The sequence below is a fragment of the Capra hircus genome, chromosome 8, assembly GCF_001704415.2.
Source record: "Capra hircus breed San Clemente chromosome 8, ASM170441v1, whole genome shotgun sequence".
Lineage (NCBI taxonomy): Eukaryota > Metazoa > Chordata > Mammalia > Artiodactyla > Bovidae > Capra > Capra hircus.
The window spans coordinates 17,261,417-17,282,285 of NC_030815.1; the positions used below are offsets into that span (position 1 = coordinate 17,261,417).

At 37.5% G+C, this 20,869-nt stretch overlaps 1 protein-coding gene across 4 annotated transcripts in view; it reads left to right on the forward strand.

Annotated features, from left to right (window-relative positions):
• PLAA (phospholipase A2 activating protein) overlaps window positions 1-13,312 on the forward strand; it is a 39,127-nt gene extending 25,815 nt beyond the window's left edge. Inside the window, exons 10-14 of one of the 4 annotated variants that reach the window (XM_005683596.3) lie at window positions 1,148-1,219; window positions 4,359-4,427; window positions 7,207-7,308; window positions 9,613-9,777; window positions 11,382-12,124. In XM_005683596.3, the coding sequence (XP_005683653.3) occupies window positions 1,148-1,219; window positions 4,359-4,427; window positions 7,207-7,308; window positions 9,613-9,777; window positions 11,382-11,947 (974 nt within the window). In that variant the 3' untranslated portion in view covers window positions 11,948-12,124. Of the gene's footprint in view, window positions 1-1,147; window positions 1,220-4,358; window positions 4,428-7,203; window positions 7,309-9,612; window positions 9,778-11,381 lie in introns of all 4 variants that reach the window. The other 3 variants (XM_018051892.1, XM_018051893.1, XM_018051895.1) reach the window with 3 other exon arrangements.

Here is a 20,869-nt window from a genome sequence, read left to right on the forward strand (position 1 = left end):
AAAATTTTGAAATTGACGCTTTATTATTAAATGGGTTCCTGTCATTTCTGACCCCATCTTTCATGTGCTGATGCTCTTCCTTTTTGCAAGGGTTGCACGTTCTGTTCTTGTCTCAGATCTTTTTTTTTCCTTCTTCCCTCACAGACGCTTCATGCTCCTAAATCATCTTCTCTCCTTCTAGTTCAAAATTCTATTGTTTATTCACATCATAGAGCTAATCTCAGCTGCATGTTGATTTAAACAGAGGTATCGGACTGAATCACTACAGAACTATAAATAATGGAACCCTCCCAGATGGACTTGACAGAAAAAGGGAAAACAAAGCTTATATCTGTATATTTCTGGTTGGAATATCAGCCTACAGTACAAAAGAGTACTGTATTGTATAAGCTGTCTTGTGGGATAGATAGAGGACAGATGTTAAAGCAGCTGTCTATATCTGGAAATCTAACAGTCTCCCCTTTTTTGCTCTTCTGAAACTCTTACCAGCATCTTCAGATATATCTTTGGTAGATGCCTCCAATTATTTCCTTAGAGATACTAACAAAACCTATTCACACATACCACACATTTGTAAAGAAATAAATGGGAAATCTGTTTCCTTTGTAGCACTTATCCCCTTTGTAATTTTCTTCTCCAGTAGGTTGTAAGCTTCAGTGGATACAAGCAATCTTGTTCCCTGCTGGATCTCCACACTGAATGTACTATTTGACACATGAATTAATGAACCTGGAGGGTCTCTAAAAGATTAACATTTGCTGCCTGTGGTTTTGATAGCAACAACAGCAGGAATTCTAGTGAATTTGTATAGGAATAGAAACCGATTGTATGGTATATTATTTAGGTCAGAGACCAACTGCAATTTATCTTTTTATATTTGAATTCCTAGTCATTTTACTATTTAAGTGCAGAAACTAAGATATAATAAAAATTATTAAAGTTAACAAAAACAAAACTTAGAGAATTGCTGAAATTTCAGTTTTTTACTAACCAGTTGTAAGACTTCTGATGATAACTCCTCTTATTCTGTCTTTTGTTGCCTTGCTCTTTTTTCTCCACACTTAGAGTCTTCTGATGTAAGCAGTGTGCTCTTTATGAAAGTCAGAATTTTGACGTGCTTCAGATTTTCCTTTGTTTACATGCACAGGTGGAGGTCGGTACGTTCCAGGCTCTTCATCAGGATCTTCTAACACCCTTCCTGCAGCGGATCCTTTTACAGGTGGGAAGCGGTTTTGAGCAATATGTTTTTCTTCCTAAAATGTGTAATATTTTGCATTCTGTAGCTTAACATTTTGAAGATATTATCCAATAACTGGTAATTCCCTTATCGATATTTCCAATTTTTATGAATCTCCTTTTTAACTTCCTTTTTTTCTTTTTCCTTGAGTACTTTTCTAGCTTCCCCTCCTGACTTTTAAAAACATATTATTAAAACTCATCGTTTACTCCAGTGGTCCTTCCTAAAAGGAGAGCAGTGTCATTAAAAGCCTAGATTTTAGAGTCAGACAGACCTTGGTTCAAAATCTGGCTCTACCACTTATGAGAAGTTGGCAAGTTACTTAACCTATCTGAGCCTATTTTTTTTATCTGTGAAATTAGATAATAGGGGAATCCACCACCCAAGACACAGCATGAGTGCTGTCACTGGCGAGATGCTACTGAACATGAGCAGAGAAGGAGCCATGTGAGTCCTGGATGTTGGATGGAGCAGTGCAGTCAAGAAGTTTGGCCAGGCACATTTTGCCTTTAGCATGGAAGGAGACACTCCACCCTGCTACCCAGGATTAGTCTTCCTAATCTAAGTTATTAATGGCCTTCATGAAGCCCTGGAAGTGTTGGTGTAGCTCTTCAAAGTGACTTTATTTACCAAAGGTATGCATGCCTCAGCATCAACACTACTGGAAAAAAATTGGACTTTAATGCAACTGAAGAAATCTCTGTTTTCAGAATAGCATTTGATGTATTTTATGATGCTATTGTTGGATCTTCAGCCAGAGTTCCTGGACAATGTACCAAATTTGGGAAGAGATTCATAGCATTTATGGTATCTATTGGTCCTGCAGACTTAGTACTGTGAGCTCTAAAAGTGATACAGTATGGTCCTATCTAAACCATAGAAGGGACCAACATGCAACCTTGGGTCATATCCTGAAGCTGTGAACTGCTCTCAGTAGGCTTCCCCTCTGCAGAGAATGCATTGGTGGCCCAGATGCAAATAGCTCTACCCTGTACAGTGTACCAGTGTACTGCAGAAACCAACTATCAAGCTAAATGTTGTGATAGCATGATGGCTATTAAGGAAGTCTTTGGTGACCCTGAAAAGGTAGTAAAGATCTGAAGAGTAGATCAGATGATCACTTTCTCTGTCGGCATACTCGGGCACAGTGATGCCCTGAAACTTAGAACAACAGAGTTCCTGAATCTCATTAGCACCTCTTTTTGGAACAGAAAGACTATTATACCAAGCTTCAAACAGTACCAACAAAGTCAAGAGACCAACTGGGGCCATCGTAACCGGAGCATGTCTCACTGTTGCACAATATCAATAACTCAGAAGATTCACTGATAATGGAGATATGCAAGATAGCATACTAAAAGTCCAGGAAAATTCTGAAGTAATAGGTTAACTGAACCACAGTTATCAAAAGATAGATAACAACATTTCCATATTGAGATGTTATAAAAAATCCTGTAGTTCATACAAAGTGTTTAGCAAAATGCCTGGAATATATTAATATTTAAGCCCTCAATATATGTTAGCTCTTATTATTGTTGATGTTGTCCCTCCAGTTTTACCAATAGCCCTGGGGCCAGGAGATTTCTGCATCTTACTTACAACTTAAGGTCAATCTTAATTCTTTTTTTTTCCCCTTATTTATAGGATGCTTGTTTAAGTTAGTTATTGCAAGGTTCCACCCACAAAAATTCTGATACACTACATTAGTGAGGAGGTTAAAAATACTTACAGTCTGACCCCTTAGCCAGGAATTCTGATTAAGGGGTCTTTTGTTTGTTTTCGACTGTGCTGGGTCTTCATTACGGTCCATCAGCTTTTTCTAATGGCAGGGCTCTGGGGGCTCCTCTCCAGCTGCTGTGCGCAGGCCTCTCCTCGCAGTGACTTCTGTGGCAGATCACACTGGGCTGTGGGGTGTGTGGCCCAGTGAGTGTGGCACGTGGGCTCGTGGTTGCAGCAGCTCCCAGGCTCTCAAAGACAGACCCCATAGTTGTGGCACATGGGCTTAGTTGCTCCATGGCATCTTCCTGGACCAGGGATCAAATCGATACCCCTCCATTGCAGGACCACCAGGGAAGACCCTGATTAAGTGGTCTTGGATGTGATTTGCTCTTCAGGTAGTTTTAAAAGCTCCCTCCCTATTGGTTTCTAAAATGAAGCTAATTTGGAGTACCACTAAGCATTTATGGGCAGGCCCTGGGAATCTGCATACTGATCCAGTGACTCTCATTCAAATTGGTCTGAAAACCACATTTGGCACACTGTAGGACTACATTCTGCCTTGTAATGGCTTGGGCAAATTATTCAGCCTTCCTTTTCTAAATTTTTATGAATAACAGTGATACCTAATTAATATTTAAATGAATTCCTGCATATGAGATACTTAGTTTGCTAGCCAGCATATCGTGAAAACTCAGCAAATCCACTTACTCTGTGTTCTTCATTATTTTAATGAATCCCATTCACCTTTGTAGTTTTGTTTGCTTTTTCTGTATCTGTTGCACTGGTTATACCAACTCCTGAATGTTAAAATCAGAGGGGCTAGAATAATAAATAGCTCAACTTTCTTCTTCCCACAAAAGCTAATCCAGGACTCTGAACATCTCCAAATTCCGCTGATTCTCTATTCTTGTTTTTCCTGTTTCTTTCCATTGTCAGTAAAAGCAGCTACAAGTATTCTCCTCTGTGAGACTGGGCTGTTATCATAGTATCTCTGACTCTTACCTAGTTTCTTTTCCGTTTGTCTTATATGCCAGCTAATCCTGTGTCTATATTTCAATAGAATAGTGTCCACATTTCATAATGGAAACTTGTCACTTTCTCTCCAGTCTAATAGCCTTTCTAATTCATTAAACTTCTATAATTATAGTATATAAGGCATGTAATTACTTGAGGACAACTTCCCTGGCTAATTTTATTGGAATCTAGCTACATGCCTGACACTATTCTAAGCATTTTGCTGTATTAAATTTACTACCCATTTATTAAGCCTGTTTATTAAGATGTCATTCTGAAAGTGTAACTAATAATGAGAATAAGTCATTCTGTATAAAGAAGGAGCAGTTTGAACTTTAGTGTAATTTGCCATTACCCTGTGCTTACTATGAGTATTATTGCACTTTAGGTGGTGGTCGGTATGTACCAGGCTCTGCAAGTATGGGAACTACCATGGCTGGAGTTGATCCATTTACAGGTACACACTTTTCACTTCCTTTTCTTGTTTTTAGATTTTTAAAATTCATTAGAACTTTTATGTAATAAAAGTTCAAGAAAATTGGCATCTTTTTCTTGCTGGAAAACATTTTATACAGTGAATCAAGACCAAACTTTTGACCTGACTTTTTGAGTGTTCTTAGAATTGTGTCATTACTGCATGCTGGAATCACCTGGGTAGCTTAGAATAAGTCCTTCAGCCTCATCCTCAGTGATGCTCACTTGATCTAACATTGCCCTGGGTTGAGGTCTTAGCAAGGGTAGTTTTATAATTTTCTCATATGCAACCAGGATGGAAAAGTGCTTTTCTGTGTTAAGGCTAGTTTCCTCACTATCCTTATCAAAGTCTTAGTTTGTTCCCATCTCTTCCCCTTCATTCTTACATAATGTGTTAAGAATGTTATTTACTGTATTACACATTGAGAGGACTCAGAAAAGAATTTGCATTTACCATTTAGGCCTGGAATATTTGGCTTTCCCCGAAGCAATTTTTTTTTTATTCTTAGTATCTAGCATAGACCCCGACACATCTTACTTGTTCATCATTGTTGAATATATGCAGGCATGCTTTTTCCCTCTGTATTGGCTGCCAGTAAAATCCAGAACTGAGTTTGTAGTTCACCTCTTGAAAGTTTGAGAGATCTCTTGGCATATATATTTCCCTACTTATTATTTTTTAAAATTTATTTTATTGACGTATAGTTGATATACAGTGTTGTATAACTTCTGCTGTATAGCAAAGTGATCCAGTTATATATCAATTTATGTTCTTTTTCATATTCTTTTCCATTATGGTTTATCACCCTAGTGGAATTATTGAATATAATTCTTTTGTACTGAATATGGTTCCCTGTGCTATTCATTCAGTAGGACCTTGTTCTTTATCCATTCTGTATCATTCTCTACCTGTTTATCATTTTATATGAGAAATACAGAGAATATATGTGATATGTTATTAAGCATAATAAAAAAATTCATAAACCCACCACTCTACTTGAGAACTAAGTTGGAATATGATTTTGTAAGCTATTTTTTCATTGCAAAAGTAACATTGGCTGGCAGTATTGAAGTTTGACTTAGTGATTAATTAAGATTAAGGACTCTGGAGTGAGAATGCTTTGACTGAAGTCTCAGTTCCACTACTTTTTATGCGTTTTATCTTGAGCACATCATTTTGTTTCTGTGCCTGTCTTTTTCTCATTTGCAAAATTATATCTACTTTCTAGACTGAAGAGTTTAAAATTATAAAATATATATATAAATAATTTTCTATGGAATAAATGCTTAGTAATGTTAGTTGTACCTGTTACACTATGAAAGAGTCTTAGAATTTACAATATTTCCTCCCATTTTTCAGAAATTTAAGTCTTTTAACAGTTTTTATATGCCGAACCTTTATCTAAGCCATTGTCATCTCTTACCTAGACTACTGAAACCCTGGCCTCTGAATTGGTCTCACGGTGGTCCTCTGTTTATGCCCCTCCCATGATTCAAGCACTGTAGTAGCTCCCCACTGACTGTTTTCTCTTGCCTTGAGTCGTATTCCTTTGCCTCTTTTCTGCCATGCTGTCCTGCTTCGCTGTCTTGAGCATGGCATGCTGTTTCTACCTCAAGAGTTTGGTACATGTTGTTCTCCTTTGGAATATTTGCACCTTTTGCATTGCTATTTAGACCACTAATTGTTGTTTGGCATTTCCCCTCCTTTTTCTTTTTTATTTAATTTTGCTATATAGTATTTCCTAAATAGTATTTCCTACATGACCTTAGTGAAACTTCCTGGGCACGCATATATGCCTCTTGCTAGATTCTCTGCTCTGTCATAAGTTCTCAGTGCATCCTGTACTTTTCCTCCAGAGACTTTTCATTGTACTTAATTGTTTGGATGATATTTGATTTCCAATTTCCTTACCACATCTAGACTCTTAACAATCAGGAGTACAGGCAGTGTCTTTGATCATGTCAGTAAATATTTTATCTTTGGAAGCAATTAGAATTAATTTTGTGCACTTAACTCATTCTTCATTTATCTACCTTCCCCCTTCCTACTTAATTCTAATATACTCAGAAGATCAAAATGTTTTATTCACATTTTTGCACAATACCTTAATTTTATATCAGAACAAAAACATTGTATAAATTATGATTTGAAATGAAAGTAAGACATAAATTAGATTTAAATTATATTTTAGTTGAATTAGCTTCATTTAACTTTACTTACTGAGTTTTCATCTGGTGGCTATGTTTTGTTCATCATCAGTTACAGAGTTAGTGTTACTATAATGGAGATTTAAGAAGTAAATACATATTCCCTTCAGGAACTTACAACTTGGGGGGGATTTATGAAAATGATTAGAGAAAATGACAGTGCCTACTACATCATTTGGAATGAGAAGAGAGAGATCAGTATGTCTAGAGAAGGAGGAACTGGACAGTTTCATAATTATTCTGTATTCTTTGATCTTTAAAAAATTTTTAATTTAGATTGAATCTTAAAAATATGAGAGAAATAGAAAATGTGAAATGGAAAGGCTTTGTTTTGCATTTAAGCTCCCTTTCCCAAAACTAAAGTTTATTATATGAACAAAGATATGTAATGTATAAAATCTTATAGATTTGTTTTCTTTCTGTTTTTTTTTTCTGAAGTTGTTATTTTATTGCATGCACTAAATAGTTATATATCTCTAATTTTGATGACAAAAGTCAGAAAAATCTTGCTTTTGGCCACTCTGAATGATTTTCACCTTCTATTCTGTAAGCAGGAAACAGTGCCTACCAATCAGCTGCATCTAAGACAGTGAATATTTATTTTCCTAAAAAAGAAGCTGTCACTTTTGACCAAGCAAACCCTACACAAATATTAGGTAAGTTTATTTTTTAAATTTATTTATTTTTTAGGTGGAAGATAACTGCTTTACAATGTTGTGTTGGTTTCTGCCATACATCCACATGAATCGGCCATAGGCATACATATGACCTCTCCCTCTTGAACCTCCTTCCCACCTCCCTCCCCACCTCACCCCTCTAGGTTGTCACAGAGCACCAGGTTTGAGCTCACTGCATCATACAGCAAATTCCCACCAGCCATCTATTTTCCGTATCATAATGCATATGTTTCAATGCTACTCTCTCTGTTCATCCTACCTTCTTCTTTTCCCACTGTGTCTCCATTGCTGCCCCGCAAGTAGGTTCATTAGTACCATCTTTTTAGATTCCATATATATGCGTTAATATACCCTGATAGCTCAGTTGGCAAAGAATCTGCCTGCAATGCGGGAGACCCTGGTTCAATTCCTGGGTCGGAAAGATCCTTTGGGGAAGGGATAGGCTACCCACTCCAGTAATCTTGGGCTTCCCTGGTGGTTCAGCTGGTAAAGAATTCTCCCACAATGCGGGAGACCTGGATTCGATCCCTGGGTTGGGAAAATCCCCTGGAGAAGGGAAAGGCTACCCATTCCAGTATTCTGACCTGGAGAATTCCATGGACTGTACAGTCCATGGGGTTGCGAAGAGTCAGACACGGCTGAGTGGCTTTCACTTTCATACAACATTTAGGAAAGTATATTTTAATTAAATACTTTTCTCACATATCCACAGATTCTGAGATGCTCTCTCAAGGCTGTTTCTCTCCTAAGCATATGCTGGGAACCAGGTGCTTACATGATAGAGATTTGTATTTTGGTATTATACAACTGAGTCAACTGAAAATATACAACCTGATAATGGACATTAATACTTTATAAGAAACCTTACACAAATCTAAGTAAATACTTTTTGATGACTTTACTGAGAAAAAATATTAAAGGGGAAAAATATCAGTCCTATTCCCTAAATTCTGTTTTCAGGAAAAAAATAATGAAAATGAATCAGCAAAGCATTTAAAAAGCAAAGATCTTGTCTATAAATCTGAAACTGCTCAGTTGGCTTTGATTAGTTTTTCTGTTAATTTATTTTCCTCCAAACAAAATTACTAGGTTTTTCTTTTTCTTTGCTTTTGACTAAGAGTATCACTAACTCTGTTTGCCGCAAAGATTATGGTGAACGTCTATTGAGATAACATACATATCTGAATATATGACAGTGGTGTTACTGTTTTGGGGGGGGGTTGTTTTGCTTTGTTTTATTTTTTGTCATTATTTTTCATAACATCTTTATAAAAATCAGGTCTTAATTGCTTTTTTTTTTAACAATAAGGAAGTATATACACACTTTTAGGCAACTTGTCATTTTTAAACTCTTGCAGAGATCTAAAAGATCTCTTACTTTTTGCATTCCCTAAATAAGATTTGTTTTAATACTCTGTTAAACAGCTTTTAATGCCCAAGAATAATGAAACAGATCCAAGTTTCCAGTTACAAATGGTAAAAATTTTGAAATTTTAACTTCTTTATTCTTTGAGATAAAGATTTTCAACGAAATAATGTTAGATGACTCAAAGTAACATTAATGATGACAAGGATGCTGATATTGAAGTTGCATGTGAAGAGTTTGAAAGACATTGTTTCATGAAATGTGAATATGGTGGGAAAGGCAATATTTACATTAAACATGCTTAAATAATGTGATGTCAAATGTACAGATGGAACTAAGTCAGTGACTTAAATATAAATACACATTTAGCTTTTTGACAGGGCTTCCCAGGTGGTGCCAGTGGTAAAGAACTCGCCTGCCAGTGCAGGAGATGCAGGAGACACAGGTTCAGTCCCTGGGTTGGGAAGATCCCCTGGAGGAGGGCATGGCAACCCACTCCAGTATTCTTGCCTGGAGAATCCCATGGACAGAGGAGCCTGGCAGGCTACTATCTATAGTGTCGCAAAGAGTCAGACACAACTGAAGCGACTGACATGCATGCACGCAGCTTTTTGACTATATCATTGGCAGTCATAGAAGTTGATGTGAGTTGGCTTAAAGTTATAAATTTTCTCAGTGAGAAAGTAGGGGATTGACTTATATGTGCTATCTAATACTGCTTTGAAAAGCATTTAAAATGATAACAAATATAGTATACTTAAAAACTTACTCAAAACAAAAAGCTTAGATAATTGCTGTGAAAAATCTTATCTCCTCATGGTGTGTAGTAGCATATTCTTATTGAAAACGTTGGCATTTATGTATTATGTGTGGCTAATTACAGTTAGAGAATACTGATGGTTTGGATTTGGTTCTAGGTAAACTAAAGGAACTTAATGGAACTGCATCTGAAGAGAAGAAGTTAACTGAGGATGACTTGGTACTTCTTGAAAAGATACTGTCTCTAATATGTAATAATTCTCCAGAAAAACCCACAGCCCAGCAACTTCAGATTTTATGGAAAGCTGTTAACTGGCCTGAAGGTACAAAAATTACTTTTAAAAATGTAACCAGGAAGCAGAGAGTGTATCTTTTTATTCCTATCCATACTACTGGTGTTTTTAGATTAAATAAAAGTTAAGGTGGTAGTTGAAATTTGCATTGAGAAACACTTCACAGGATTCACTGTACCACTCTAGTCATAATCTTCTCTGGTCATATACCATATGAGAATCTGAAGGTAGTGTGACGATCTCCATACATGGACCATTTTGTACACTCTTCCAGAGCATTTGTGAATCCCCTGCAGGTCATCCATGAAACTCTTTGTGACCTATTTAACCATAGGCTAGAAACATTTGCTCCAAGTATGTTTTCTCTTATTTGATTTACTTAATTCTTTTTTATTCCAAAAGCACCCTCTTTCCTGTTGTTTTTTCATATGATTGATTTATTGGAGGAAGAAAGTCATTTTTCTTGCAGAATGGCCCATGTTTTGAATTGGACTGATCACTCAGTGTGTCCGTCTGCCTCTTGTTTTTCATGTTAGACACAGTTAGATTCTGGTTCAGTAGTTTTTTTCAGGTGAATGTCCTTTATAAATGACGTTGCATACTACCTTTGTATCACAGGGCCCATAATTTCTGCTGTCCTCACTTTCAGTGATAGTAAGATTATTTGGAGCATCAGTTGCTCAGTTGTGTCTGATTCTGCAACCCCATTGACTGCAGCATGCTAGGTTTCCCTCTCCTTCACCATCTCCCAGAGTTCACTCAAACTCATCTCCTTTGAGTCAGTGGTGCCATTCGGCCATCTCATCCTCTGTCGTCCCTTTCTCCTCCTGCCTTCAATATTTCCCAGCATCAGGGTCTTCTCCAATGAGTCAGCTCTTCACATCAGGTGGCCAAAGTTTTGGAGCTTCAACTTCAGCATCAACACCTTCCAATGGTGGCTCAGCTGTTAAAAGAATCTGCCTGCAATGTGGGAGACCTGGGTTCGATCCATGAGTTGGGAAGATCCCCTGGAGAAGGGAATGAAGAGAATACTCCAGTATTCTGGCCTGGAGAATTCCATGGACTGTATAGTCCATGAGGTCGCAAAGAGTCAGACACAACTGAGTGACTTTCACTTTCCTTTAGAATTGACTGATTTGATCTCCTTATGGTCCAAAGGACTCTCAAAAATCTTCTCCAACACCATAGTTTTAGAGCATCAATTCTTCAATGCTCAGTATGCTCTCAACAGTATGAAAAGAGCATTCATTCACTTGGTGTCTATCCAGTTCCGTAACTGTATATCTCTCCACCAACATATATAAGCATCCTATTAGCATTTGTCAACTTGAATTCTTTTATAAAGAACTTTCCCTTCTCAACTCTTTGGTCTTGTTTTAGGATTTTTTTTTAAAGTGAGTTCCCAATCCTATTTTTTTCCACAAGGATTTATTGAATACTCACTGTATACCAAGCTATCTTAATAATCCAGGAGAGTTACCAGATTTTAAAACACATGTGATCTTACAGCAATAATTACATCCTCTTATAAAAAATCAGTTAACACAAAATTTAGAAATATATGCAATTTGTAAAGCAGGCATATGATTTTTAACATGTTTAATTTTTTAACAATAAGTTTTTCTTTCTCACAGATATTGTTTTTCCTGCCCTTGACATTCTTCGGTTGTCAATTAAACATCCCAGTGTGAATGAGAACTTCTGCAATGAAAAAGAAGGGGCTCGATTCAGCAGCCATCTCGTCAGTCTTCTGAACCCCAGAGGAAAGCCAGCAAACCAGCTGCTTGCTCTGAGGACTTTTTGCAATTGTTTTGTTGGCCAGGCAGGACAAAAGCTCATGATGTCCCAGAGGGAATCACTATTGTCCCATGCAATAGAACTGAAATCAGGGAGCAATAAGAACATTCACATTGCTCTGGCTACACTGACCCTGAACTATTCTGTGTGTTTTCATAAAGACCATAACATTGAAGGGAAAGCTCAGTGCTTGTCAGTAATTAGCACAGTCTTAGAAGTTGTACAAGACCTTGAAGCCACTTTTAGACTTCTTGTGGCTCTTGGGACACTTATCAGTGATGATTCCAATGCTGTACAATTAGCCAAGTCTTTAGGTGTTGATTCTCAAATAAAAAAGTATGCCTCAGTATCAGAGCCAGCTAAAGTAAGTGAATGCTGTAGACTTATCCTAAATTTACTGTAACAGTGGGTTAGGGGACTGAGATTTTAAATTGACGAGTGTTTTTTTCTTTCACATTTCACATGGCTGATTACAGATGATGAAACAAATGCTGTGGATTAAGTAAAATTTCAGATCCTGTAAAGTGGGTTAGTGGGGAGAGGGGAAACAAAGGAGAAATAAAATTTTTGCACTGATGAACTGTGAAATTTTCCTGTGTAATGTGGGCAGGTTTTTAAGAGCTTTAGAGATAAATTAAGAATGGGCTGTGACCACCACCAACACAACTACAGTGGCAGAATTCCCTTACATTAGCCACCTAGAAGAAAAGGGCTTTTATTTATGTAATCTGCTTTTGCTATTACACTTGTATACCCCAGATTGTTATTTGTTGGTGGTTGTCTTTTATTTAATTTCCACTCTACTCATTTTCATGGCTTGATTCAACAGCACTGAATGATTTCAAAGTCTTGTTTTAGGACAAATGCTTTAGAATTAAAATTAAGTTTGTTGCAAATTATTCCATATATTGAGAAGATGTAAAATAATTTCTTCATTGAAGTCCTTTGTAAATAGAAAGTTTGTTTAATGGCTTATTTTTAGATGAAGTGAGAGCAAGTTACTAATTTGTTAGGTATTTGAAAGCAAATTTGTTAGGTATCAGTTCAGTCAGATGAAGCCCCAAATTGACTACAAGTTCATGATTCAGTTTCTTTTCCCTTTCACTATTTGGGATAACTTCAGTATTCCAGTTTCAAAAGTAATCTGATTGTTTATTTTTGGTTATTTCTATATATCAGAGGGAGTTTGGAATGTGTTAAATATTATCAGGCAGTTGTGCAAGCAAGAGTACATCAAACTGTTATTTGCAAGTCCAGAGACTGTCATGGGAAATTAGTATTTTTGAGCCTTTAAACATGGTCCCAGTACTGTGTTGAACACTTCGATATTTAATCCCCAAATCTCCTTAAGTGTAGGATGATGTTATCTTTGTTTTCAGAAGTAAAGATGGTGGGATGAATCATAATGGAAAAAAGGAAAAGTACATACCATTCTATACTTCCTAGAGAATGAGTAGGGGAGGGGAGCATATCACAAGTTTGTCCATGAACATCCTTGCAACTAACACCAAGGAGTAACCAATCCATTAATTACTAATTTATTGTTTAAGAGGACCTCAGTTTCTTGAGACACGTTTGACTATTCCTAATCTAAAATAATGAGCATTATTGTCAACATTTATGGTAAATAGAACCATGAATTTCCTGGCTTAATGCCAAATTATAGTCTAAAAGAAGAAAACAATTTTTCCTCAAATAAGGAAGGAAACCATTTTGATTATCTAGATTAATTCAAGGAAAAACTTCTGGAATATCAAAGCAGAATGGGTAAAATGTAAATTGAGGGGACATATATTTTGCTAAGTATTAAATTGCCATTTTCTGGTGTGTACCCAGAGTTTAAATATTGTTTGCTGGTTCTGTTAGTAACCCATGCTTTGCTTTTTGCTTAATTGTGATTTAAGGGGTTAAGTCCAGGTTAAATGACTACATTAAGAGTATAACCTGGGTCAGCCTGGTTCGTTTACAATACAGTGCTTTAACATACCTTGTTTAGCATGCAATTTTAAGTACTGCTGCTGCTGCTGCTAAGTTGTGTCCGACTGTGCGACCCCATAGACAGCAGCCCACCAGGCTCCCCCGTCCCTGGGATTCTCCAGGCAAGAACACTGGAGTGGGTTGCCATTTCCTTCTCCAGTGCATGAAAGTGAAAAGTGAAAGTGAAGTCGCTCAGTTGTGTCTGACTCTAGCGACCCCATGGACTGCAGCCCACCAGGCTCCTCTGTCCATGGGATTTTCCAGGCAAAAGTACTGGAGTGAGGTGCCATTGCCAGTTTATCTGCAATATTTTGAAATACTAGGCACCTTTGTATAATTGTAGGATGTAGAGTCTTGGTTAAGAATAGATTACTAAATTACTTTTTCCCATGATTCCCTTATTTTTTTCTAAACAGAAAAATCCAGATTCATTGAATAAGACCAACACACATTAAATAAAAATTGCCTATAATTCCACTACCCAGAGAAAACCATTCTTACTTAACATCTTGTGCCATATCAGTTGGTATGTAAACGTTTTATTTTTTTAGAAAGGATTGTATGATACACATTGTTCGATAACCTGATTTTTTAACTTGACATTTAGTACACATATTTCCATCTTAATAAATATTATTTTATATCCATGTGCCCATTTCCTATTATCTGACATTGTTTCCAATTTCCAACTATTAAGCAATGCTATGACAATAAAGTTCATACAAATTCCTTAGGATACATTGCATACTTGGATACAGTGGTGGGTGGGTCAAGTCATTGCACATTTTTTAAACTCGATAAATGTTGTCAAATCACTTCCAGTGATAAAAGTCTTGTGGTTAATGTCCTTCATATTGCGTTAGAAATAGTTGCCTGCAAAAGATCTAAGTTATCTTTGCCTCTAGTTCATAACTATTACAGTTCCTCTAACATTAGATTTTTTTTTTAAATTTCATTTATTTATTTAGCTGCCCTAGATCTTAGTTGTAGCATGCAGGATATTCTTGCATTACCTTTTTTAAAAGAACATGTTAGGAAATTCCCTAACATTTGGTCCAGTGGTTAGGACTCCGTGCTTCCACTGCAGGGGGACTGGGTTTGATCTAGAGGAACTAAGATTCCGCATGCTGCATGGTGCAACCAAAAAAATAAAAAGGTATGTTATTATGACTTCGTGACTAGCTGAATTTATAAACAATACAAAAAAATTGTATGTATCTTATAGTCTTAAATGATTAAAGAGGCATAGCTAAAAACATTCTTCACAAAGATAATTCTGAAGAAAAGACGATTGTAGCTTCCTTAACAGTTATCACTGTATTATGGTTATCTTGTGAAAAAATGATAAACTGTATAGAGGATTGTGACATAATCTTTCTTCTTAGAGGTTTTAAGATAGAAATTATCCACCTGCACCTGAGAGTAGGAAATACTGTTCAATCATTTTTAAAATAATTTAATTCTAATTTCTAGTGCATTCTTCTATGGAAAACTATACACAGTATCTGTCTGGACTGCTACAACAAAGATACCATAGACTTGGTGACTTCTCTCAGTTCTGGAGACTGGATGGCCCAAGATAAAGGTGCTGGCATACTTGGAGTTTGGCAAGCCATCTTCCTGGCTCTTAGATGCTGTCTTCTTCCTTTGTCCTTGCGTGGCTGGAGGAGGAGGGAGCTCTCTGAGACCCCGCATTCATGCAGCCTCCACTTTCCAGATCAAACGGCCTCCTGAAAGTGCCACCTCCAAATACCATCACATAGGGGATTGTTTCACATATCTTGAGGGGGCACATTCAGTCTATAACACATAGAGTAGTTGTCATTATAAGTACAATTTGAACACTTTCACATTTTTTCCATATGTTTCAATTTTTTAATGAAAAGTTGAAGTAGAGTGAACACTCATGGACTTGCCGGCTGATTTCTGCAGTTAACGTTTTCCATATTTGCTTTTTCTCTTGATAATACTTTCTTCTGAAATTATTTTAAAAAATAAGTTACAAAGAACACTTATCAACTGAATACTTCATTATGCATCTTCTAAGAATAAAAACATTGCAAAGAATATTCTTATTAATACTACATATTTAAAGTTAATAATCTCATAATATCTAATATCTGGTCCATATTCAAATTTCCTCATTGTCCTAAGGATGTTTTTAAAATTTTTGTTCTAAAGGCTCTAATCTATCAATAAATAATCAAGGTTTATGTACTGTATTTAGTTATTTGGTTATATAGCTCTTTGGTCTCAGTCTACAACAGCATATCTCTCATTTTTTTAAAGATTTATTTATTGTCTGTGGTAGGTCTTTGTTGCTGACACAGGCGAGCCAGGCTCCTTTCCAGTTGCAGTGTGAGGCCTTCTCGTTGCAGAGCATGGGCTCCTTCATGTGTGGACTTCAGTAGTTGCAGCACATGGGCTCATTAATTGCGGCTCATGGGCTTAGTTACCTCATGGCACGGCACGTGGGATCTTCCAGGACCAGGGATCTAGCCAGTGTCCCTTGTTTTGCAAGGCAAATTCTTAACTGCTGGACCACCTGGGAAGCCCTCCTTTTTTTTCCCCTTCCTCTTCTTTTTTATATAATTGACTTTAAAGTGTGTTGGTCAATCCAGAATGTGTGACATACTCCTATTTTATATTTGTAAAAAATGTTATTTAAAAAGAATATATTTATTTGACTGCACTGAGTCTTAGTTGTGGCTTGTGAGATCCTACCCGCAGCCCCTGCACTGGGAACTCAGAAGCTTAGCCACTGGACCACCAGGGAGGTCCCAGTTTGTTAAAAAAAAAAAAAATCTTATAACCCTCTATTGCTTATTAATAAATTACTCCAGTACTGAGTGGCTTAAAATAGCACACATTTGTTATCTCAAATTTTCTGTGAGTGAAGAATCCTGCCACAACTTAGCTAGTTCCTCTGCTGCTTTGTTTCACGTGAGGCTTCGGTCAAGGAGCCCACCATGGCTGGGGTCTCATCTGAAGGCTGGACCAAGGAAAGATGTATGTTTTAAGCTTGCTTGCACAGTGTTCAGTTCTTTTTAATTAAGGACCTCTATTCCTAGCTGGCTGTTGGCCAGAGGCTGCCATCAATTTTTTGCCTTGTGGACCTCCCTGACATGCCCAGTCATTCATGTTTATTCTTTGCAATGCTGCTCAACTGGTTGTTGAGAGAGAGAGTGCTGGCAGGACCAACAAGAATCTTTATAATTTAAGCACAGACATAACATCCCCTCAACATCAAGATACTCTATTAGTTGGAAGTATGTTACTCAAAGAAGAGTGGATTACACAAAGCTATGAATACCAGGGAAAGCAATCTCTGGTGGCCCTCTTCGAATTTGCTTGCTACACCTGTTTCCTGTAGATGGAAAGCTAAATCCAAAGGCTTGGTTAGATTGAAATTACACTTTTGTGGCAAGAATATTGAGAGGTGATGAGTACTTGCTTTTTGTTTGTGTGAGTTTTCTTTTTTTAACTTGATAGCATCATAACTGAGTTTCCTTAATGATGTTTGCTTCCCTTAACTAAGGCAGGTTAGGAGAATAAAAATGGTACAATTACCATTCTAGTTATCATCTCAACAAAAATGGGGGAATATTCTTTTTTTTAAGTTTTCCTGTTCTTAAATATTTTATTTTTCCCCTTGGAAAAACAAAATAGTTTTCAGATTTTATTTGTTTAATGTTTAAGTTTAGGATGCTTGCTTTCCACGGATACTAAGAAAGATATGATCTTGACTTTGAGGGCAATAAGTAAAGCACTCTAGTGCCTGTCACTGAGGAAACTAGCCTTCAGAATAAAGCAGGTAATGGAAGTTTTAGAGGAGAAAGTTTACAGCATCCTTCTGTAAAGTTGGCAGGCTGATATTGATCCTAGGCCTAAGATGAAGTCCTGGGACTTAAAACTTGCCCTTGGGTTTCCTGGACACATTATAATCAGTAATAGTTGGATGGCAATGATTTTTCATTAGATATGCTCTGATAGAGATAATATCATTCTACATTTAAGGCATGTGATATAGCAGTGTTTACTCATTGGTTTGCAACTGAATTTAAAACCAACCAGCTGAGCAGTGTTGGAAAGAACAGACAAATTTAAGTAAACTGAACAGCATTCATTAAGCAATTACCTTATGCTAGTTCCTAAGATTATCATTATTCCCATGGGGAACGTACTGCTAGTAATCTTTTACAGGTGAAGATACTGAAAAAGATCAAGTAAACCTTTATTTGACAAGTCAGTAGTAACAAAACAACAAAACATATTTAATAAATTGACAAAACTGGATATTAATATGGAGAAAAATCTCAATTTGTAGTAGCCACTTCGCTTGATCATAATAGCTACCGTGATGGTTGGTAGTGGTATGTAACATTGATACATAGATACAGGTTGATACACAGATACAGGTTGATACTGAAAAAGGTGGCCTGAAACAATCCCTCAAGCCACATTTCTTTCATTCTTGTGTCTTCAAAGGGACTAACAAATTCAAGAAATATTTGCTCACATCTACATCATTTAAATTTTCAGTAGTAAAAGCAAACAAGATGCAGCATAATATAGCAAGAGTGCTGGCTTTGGAGTTAAAAATCCATATAGTTCAATGACTTTTCCACCACTTACTAATAAGTTAGGGCAAGTTGCTTAAATAAGTCCCAGTTTACACATCTCTACATTGAGATTTCATAGAATAGAATAACAAGGTATTTGTGTAAAAGCCTAGTAAAATATCTGCTATATATAATGTGTTTACCAAGCATTCCTTTCAAAGATAACCAAGCAAGCCTACTATCTTCCTAACAATGAAAATGACTGCTATATACAAAGAATATTCAAAAGGTAAAGAAAAAGATTAGATTTTATTGCTATAGGGAGAGAATGTGCCCACGTAGGTGGTAGGGGTAGGGTGGGGGGTGGGGAGCTCTAAACACAAATATCCTTACACTTCTTTGTAACACCACAGAACCTCACCATGAAATACAAAGGTGTATCTGTTAGAATATAAAAATAAGTGGCAGTGCAGCGGTTGAGACTCTGTGCTTCCCCTGCAGGGGACACGGGTTGAGTGGTTAGAGAACTAAGATTCTGCATTCCACACAGCATGGCCAAAAAAAATTTTTTTTAAACCCCACAACTACCCATTATACAGCTGTGGCACTGAGTAGTGACTCATTTGATATCAAATCAGCTTTGACGTCTCTTCTAATAACTATCAGAGAAATATTGTGATTGATCCAACATTTCGTTTGGCTTTTTCTGCAACATCTTATGGGAAAACACAAACTGACTTTTTTGTCAACCTCACACAAGGAAAGGGGATGTCTAGAAAGAAGGTGAGGTGGTTGGATGCCATCACTGACTCAATGGACTTGAGTTTGAGCAAACTCCGGGAGACAGTGAAGGACAGGGAAGCCTGGCATGCTGCAGTCCATGAGGTCGTAAACAGTTGGACATAACTGAGTGACTGAACAAGAAGAAAGTATGCATATAGGTTAACTATACCCACAGTAATACTTCACAGAAAACAATTACAAAAACTATCAGCATTAATTTAGCCAGGAGTTTGGGGTTTGGCTGATCCTGGGTAGGCTCATTCATGACTCTGCCCTAGTCTGGACTTGACAGCTTAGCTGGGACAGCTGAGCTCTGTTTGTCTCATCTTTCTCCTGGGACCAATGGGCCAGTCTGAGTATATAACTTTCAGGTGATGGTGGAAGTACATGCATGGACCATCCTAATGGCCCAAGCTTTTGTTGAGATTCTGGTGCCCATCTGCTTAACATCCCCTTAGCTTAAGTAAGTCATATAGCTGATTCCACTCTGCAGGAATTATGTTGCTAGTTGTGGAAGAAGGACACTATCAAATTACATGGAAAAAGGCATAACTACAGAGAGAGGTGAAGACCTGGAGCCATGAATGCAATTTACTACAGTGGGGGTACAGAAAGAAGCTGTGTGTGGATCCACCACTTCTCAATACAGAGTTTAACAAGCATGGAGTCTCTAGCGTGTGTCAGATACTGTAATATATGTTGAGACTACAAAGATATGTAATACTTGGCTTTTGTTTATGAGAACTAACAACATTTTGAAGAAGATACTGAGCAAGAGCCTGCAGTAGTGAGTTTTGGTTGCTCGTAGGGAAAACAGTAGAATACAAAGGAAGAAGCTGATAATCTTAGCAGGATTCAGAATGGAAACACGGATTCTTTATTGTCTGAGCTACCTGGCAGATGAAAGACAGGCTTCCCAGGTGATGCTAGTGGTAAGGAACCCGCCTGCCAATTCAGGAGATGCAAGAGAAGTGGGTTTGATCCCTGGATAGGGACGATTCCCTGGAGGAGGAAACGGAAACCTGCTCTCCAGTATTCTTGCCTGGAAAATTTCACAGACAGAGGAGCTTGGTGGGCTACAGTCTGTGGGGCCGCAGGGAGTCAGACACGACTGAGCAACTAAGCACACATAAGATAGAGCAAATTTCTCACCTAGTGAATCTTTATAAAATTCCAGAGAAGTAATGATTGCCCCCAGCACTAATACATCCTATCCCTAGACAACCACTGTGATTCATGCTTACTGAGTTGCTGAAGAGTAGTTACAAAAACACATGTAAATCCCACTCTGTGTCCACCCTACCATGTATTTGTCTTCGGGCAGAAAAACAGTCCTGTGTTTGCTCACAGAGCTTTAAGTTCATAACATTATTCAGTGCTGGGCCTCTTAACTTCTTTAATATTGGGTTGAACCATATGAAACTGCCAACATACAATCAGTTTTGACCTACAACATAGGCAATTCCATCATGAGGCAGGAGATAGATGGGCTCCAGGCTAGACATTCACAACTAGCTTCTTGTTTACATTTCCTGAGGAAGGGGGCAGGTGAGCTCCAGGTTAGATATTTACAATGAGCCTCCTGCTTGCACTTCGAAGTAGAAATAACAACAGAAACAGGGTAAATAGCCAGATTTTGCCTCTTGAAGACATTTTAAGATAACAGTCAAGGCAGGAACAGAGAAGGGCTAAATCCTGTTTGAGTAAAAGATCAAGAGATCATAACATTTCCCACCTTTGGGGCAAGGGAGACTTCACACATGCACAGAAAGTCTCCCTGGGGGTCAGAAAGGAGGGGACAACACCCAAGAACAGGTGATAGCAAGTCCACCACCATAGCCGATAAACAATGTTGTGATAGTTTCAGGTGAACAGCAAAGAGACTCAGCCATACATACACATGTATCCATGTGGGTGTGTGTGCTCAGCTGCTTCAGTTGTGTCTGACTTTTTGTGACTTCATGGACTGTAGCCTGGCAGGCTCCTCAGTTCATGGGGTTCTC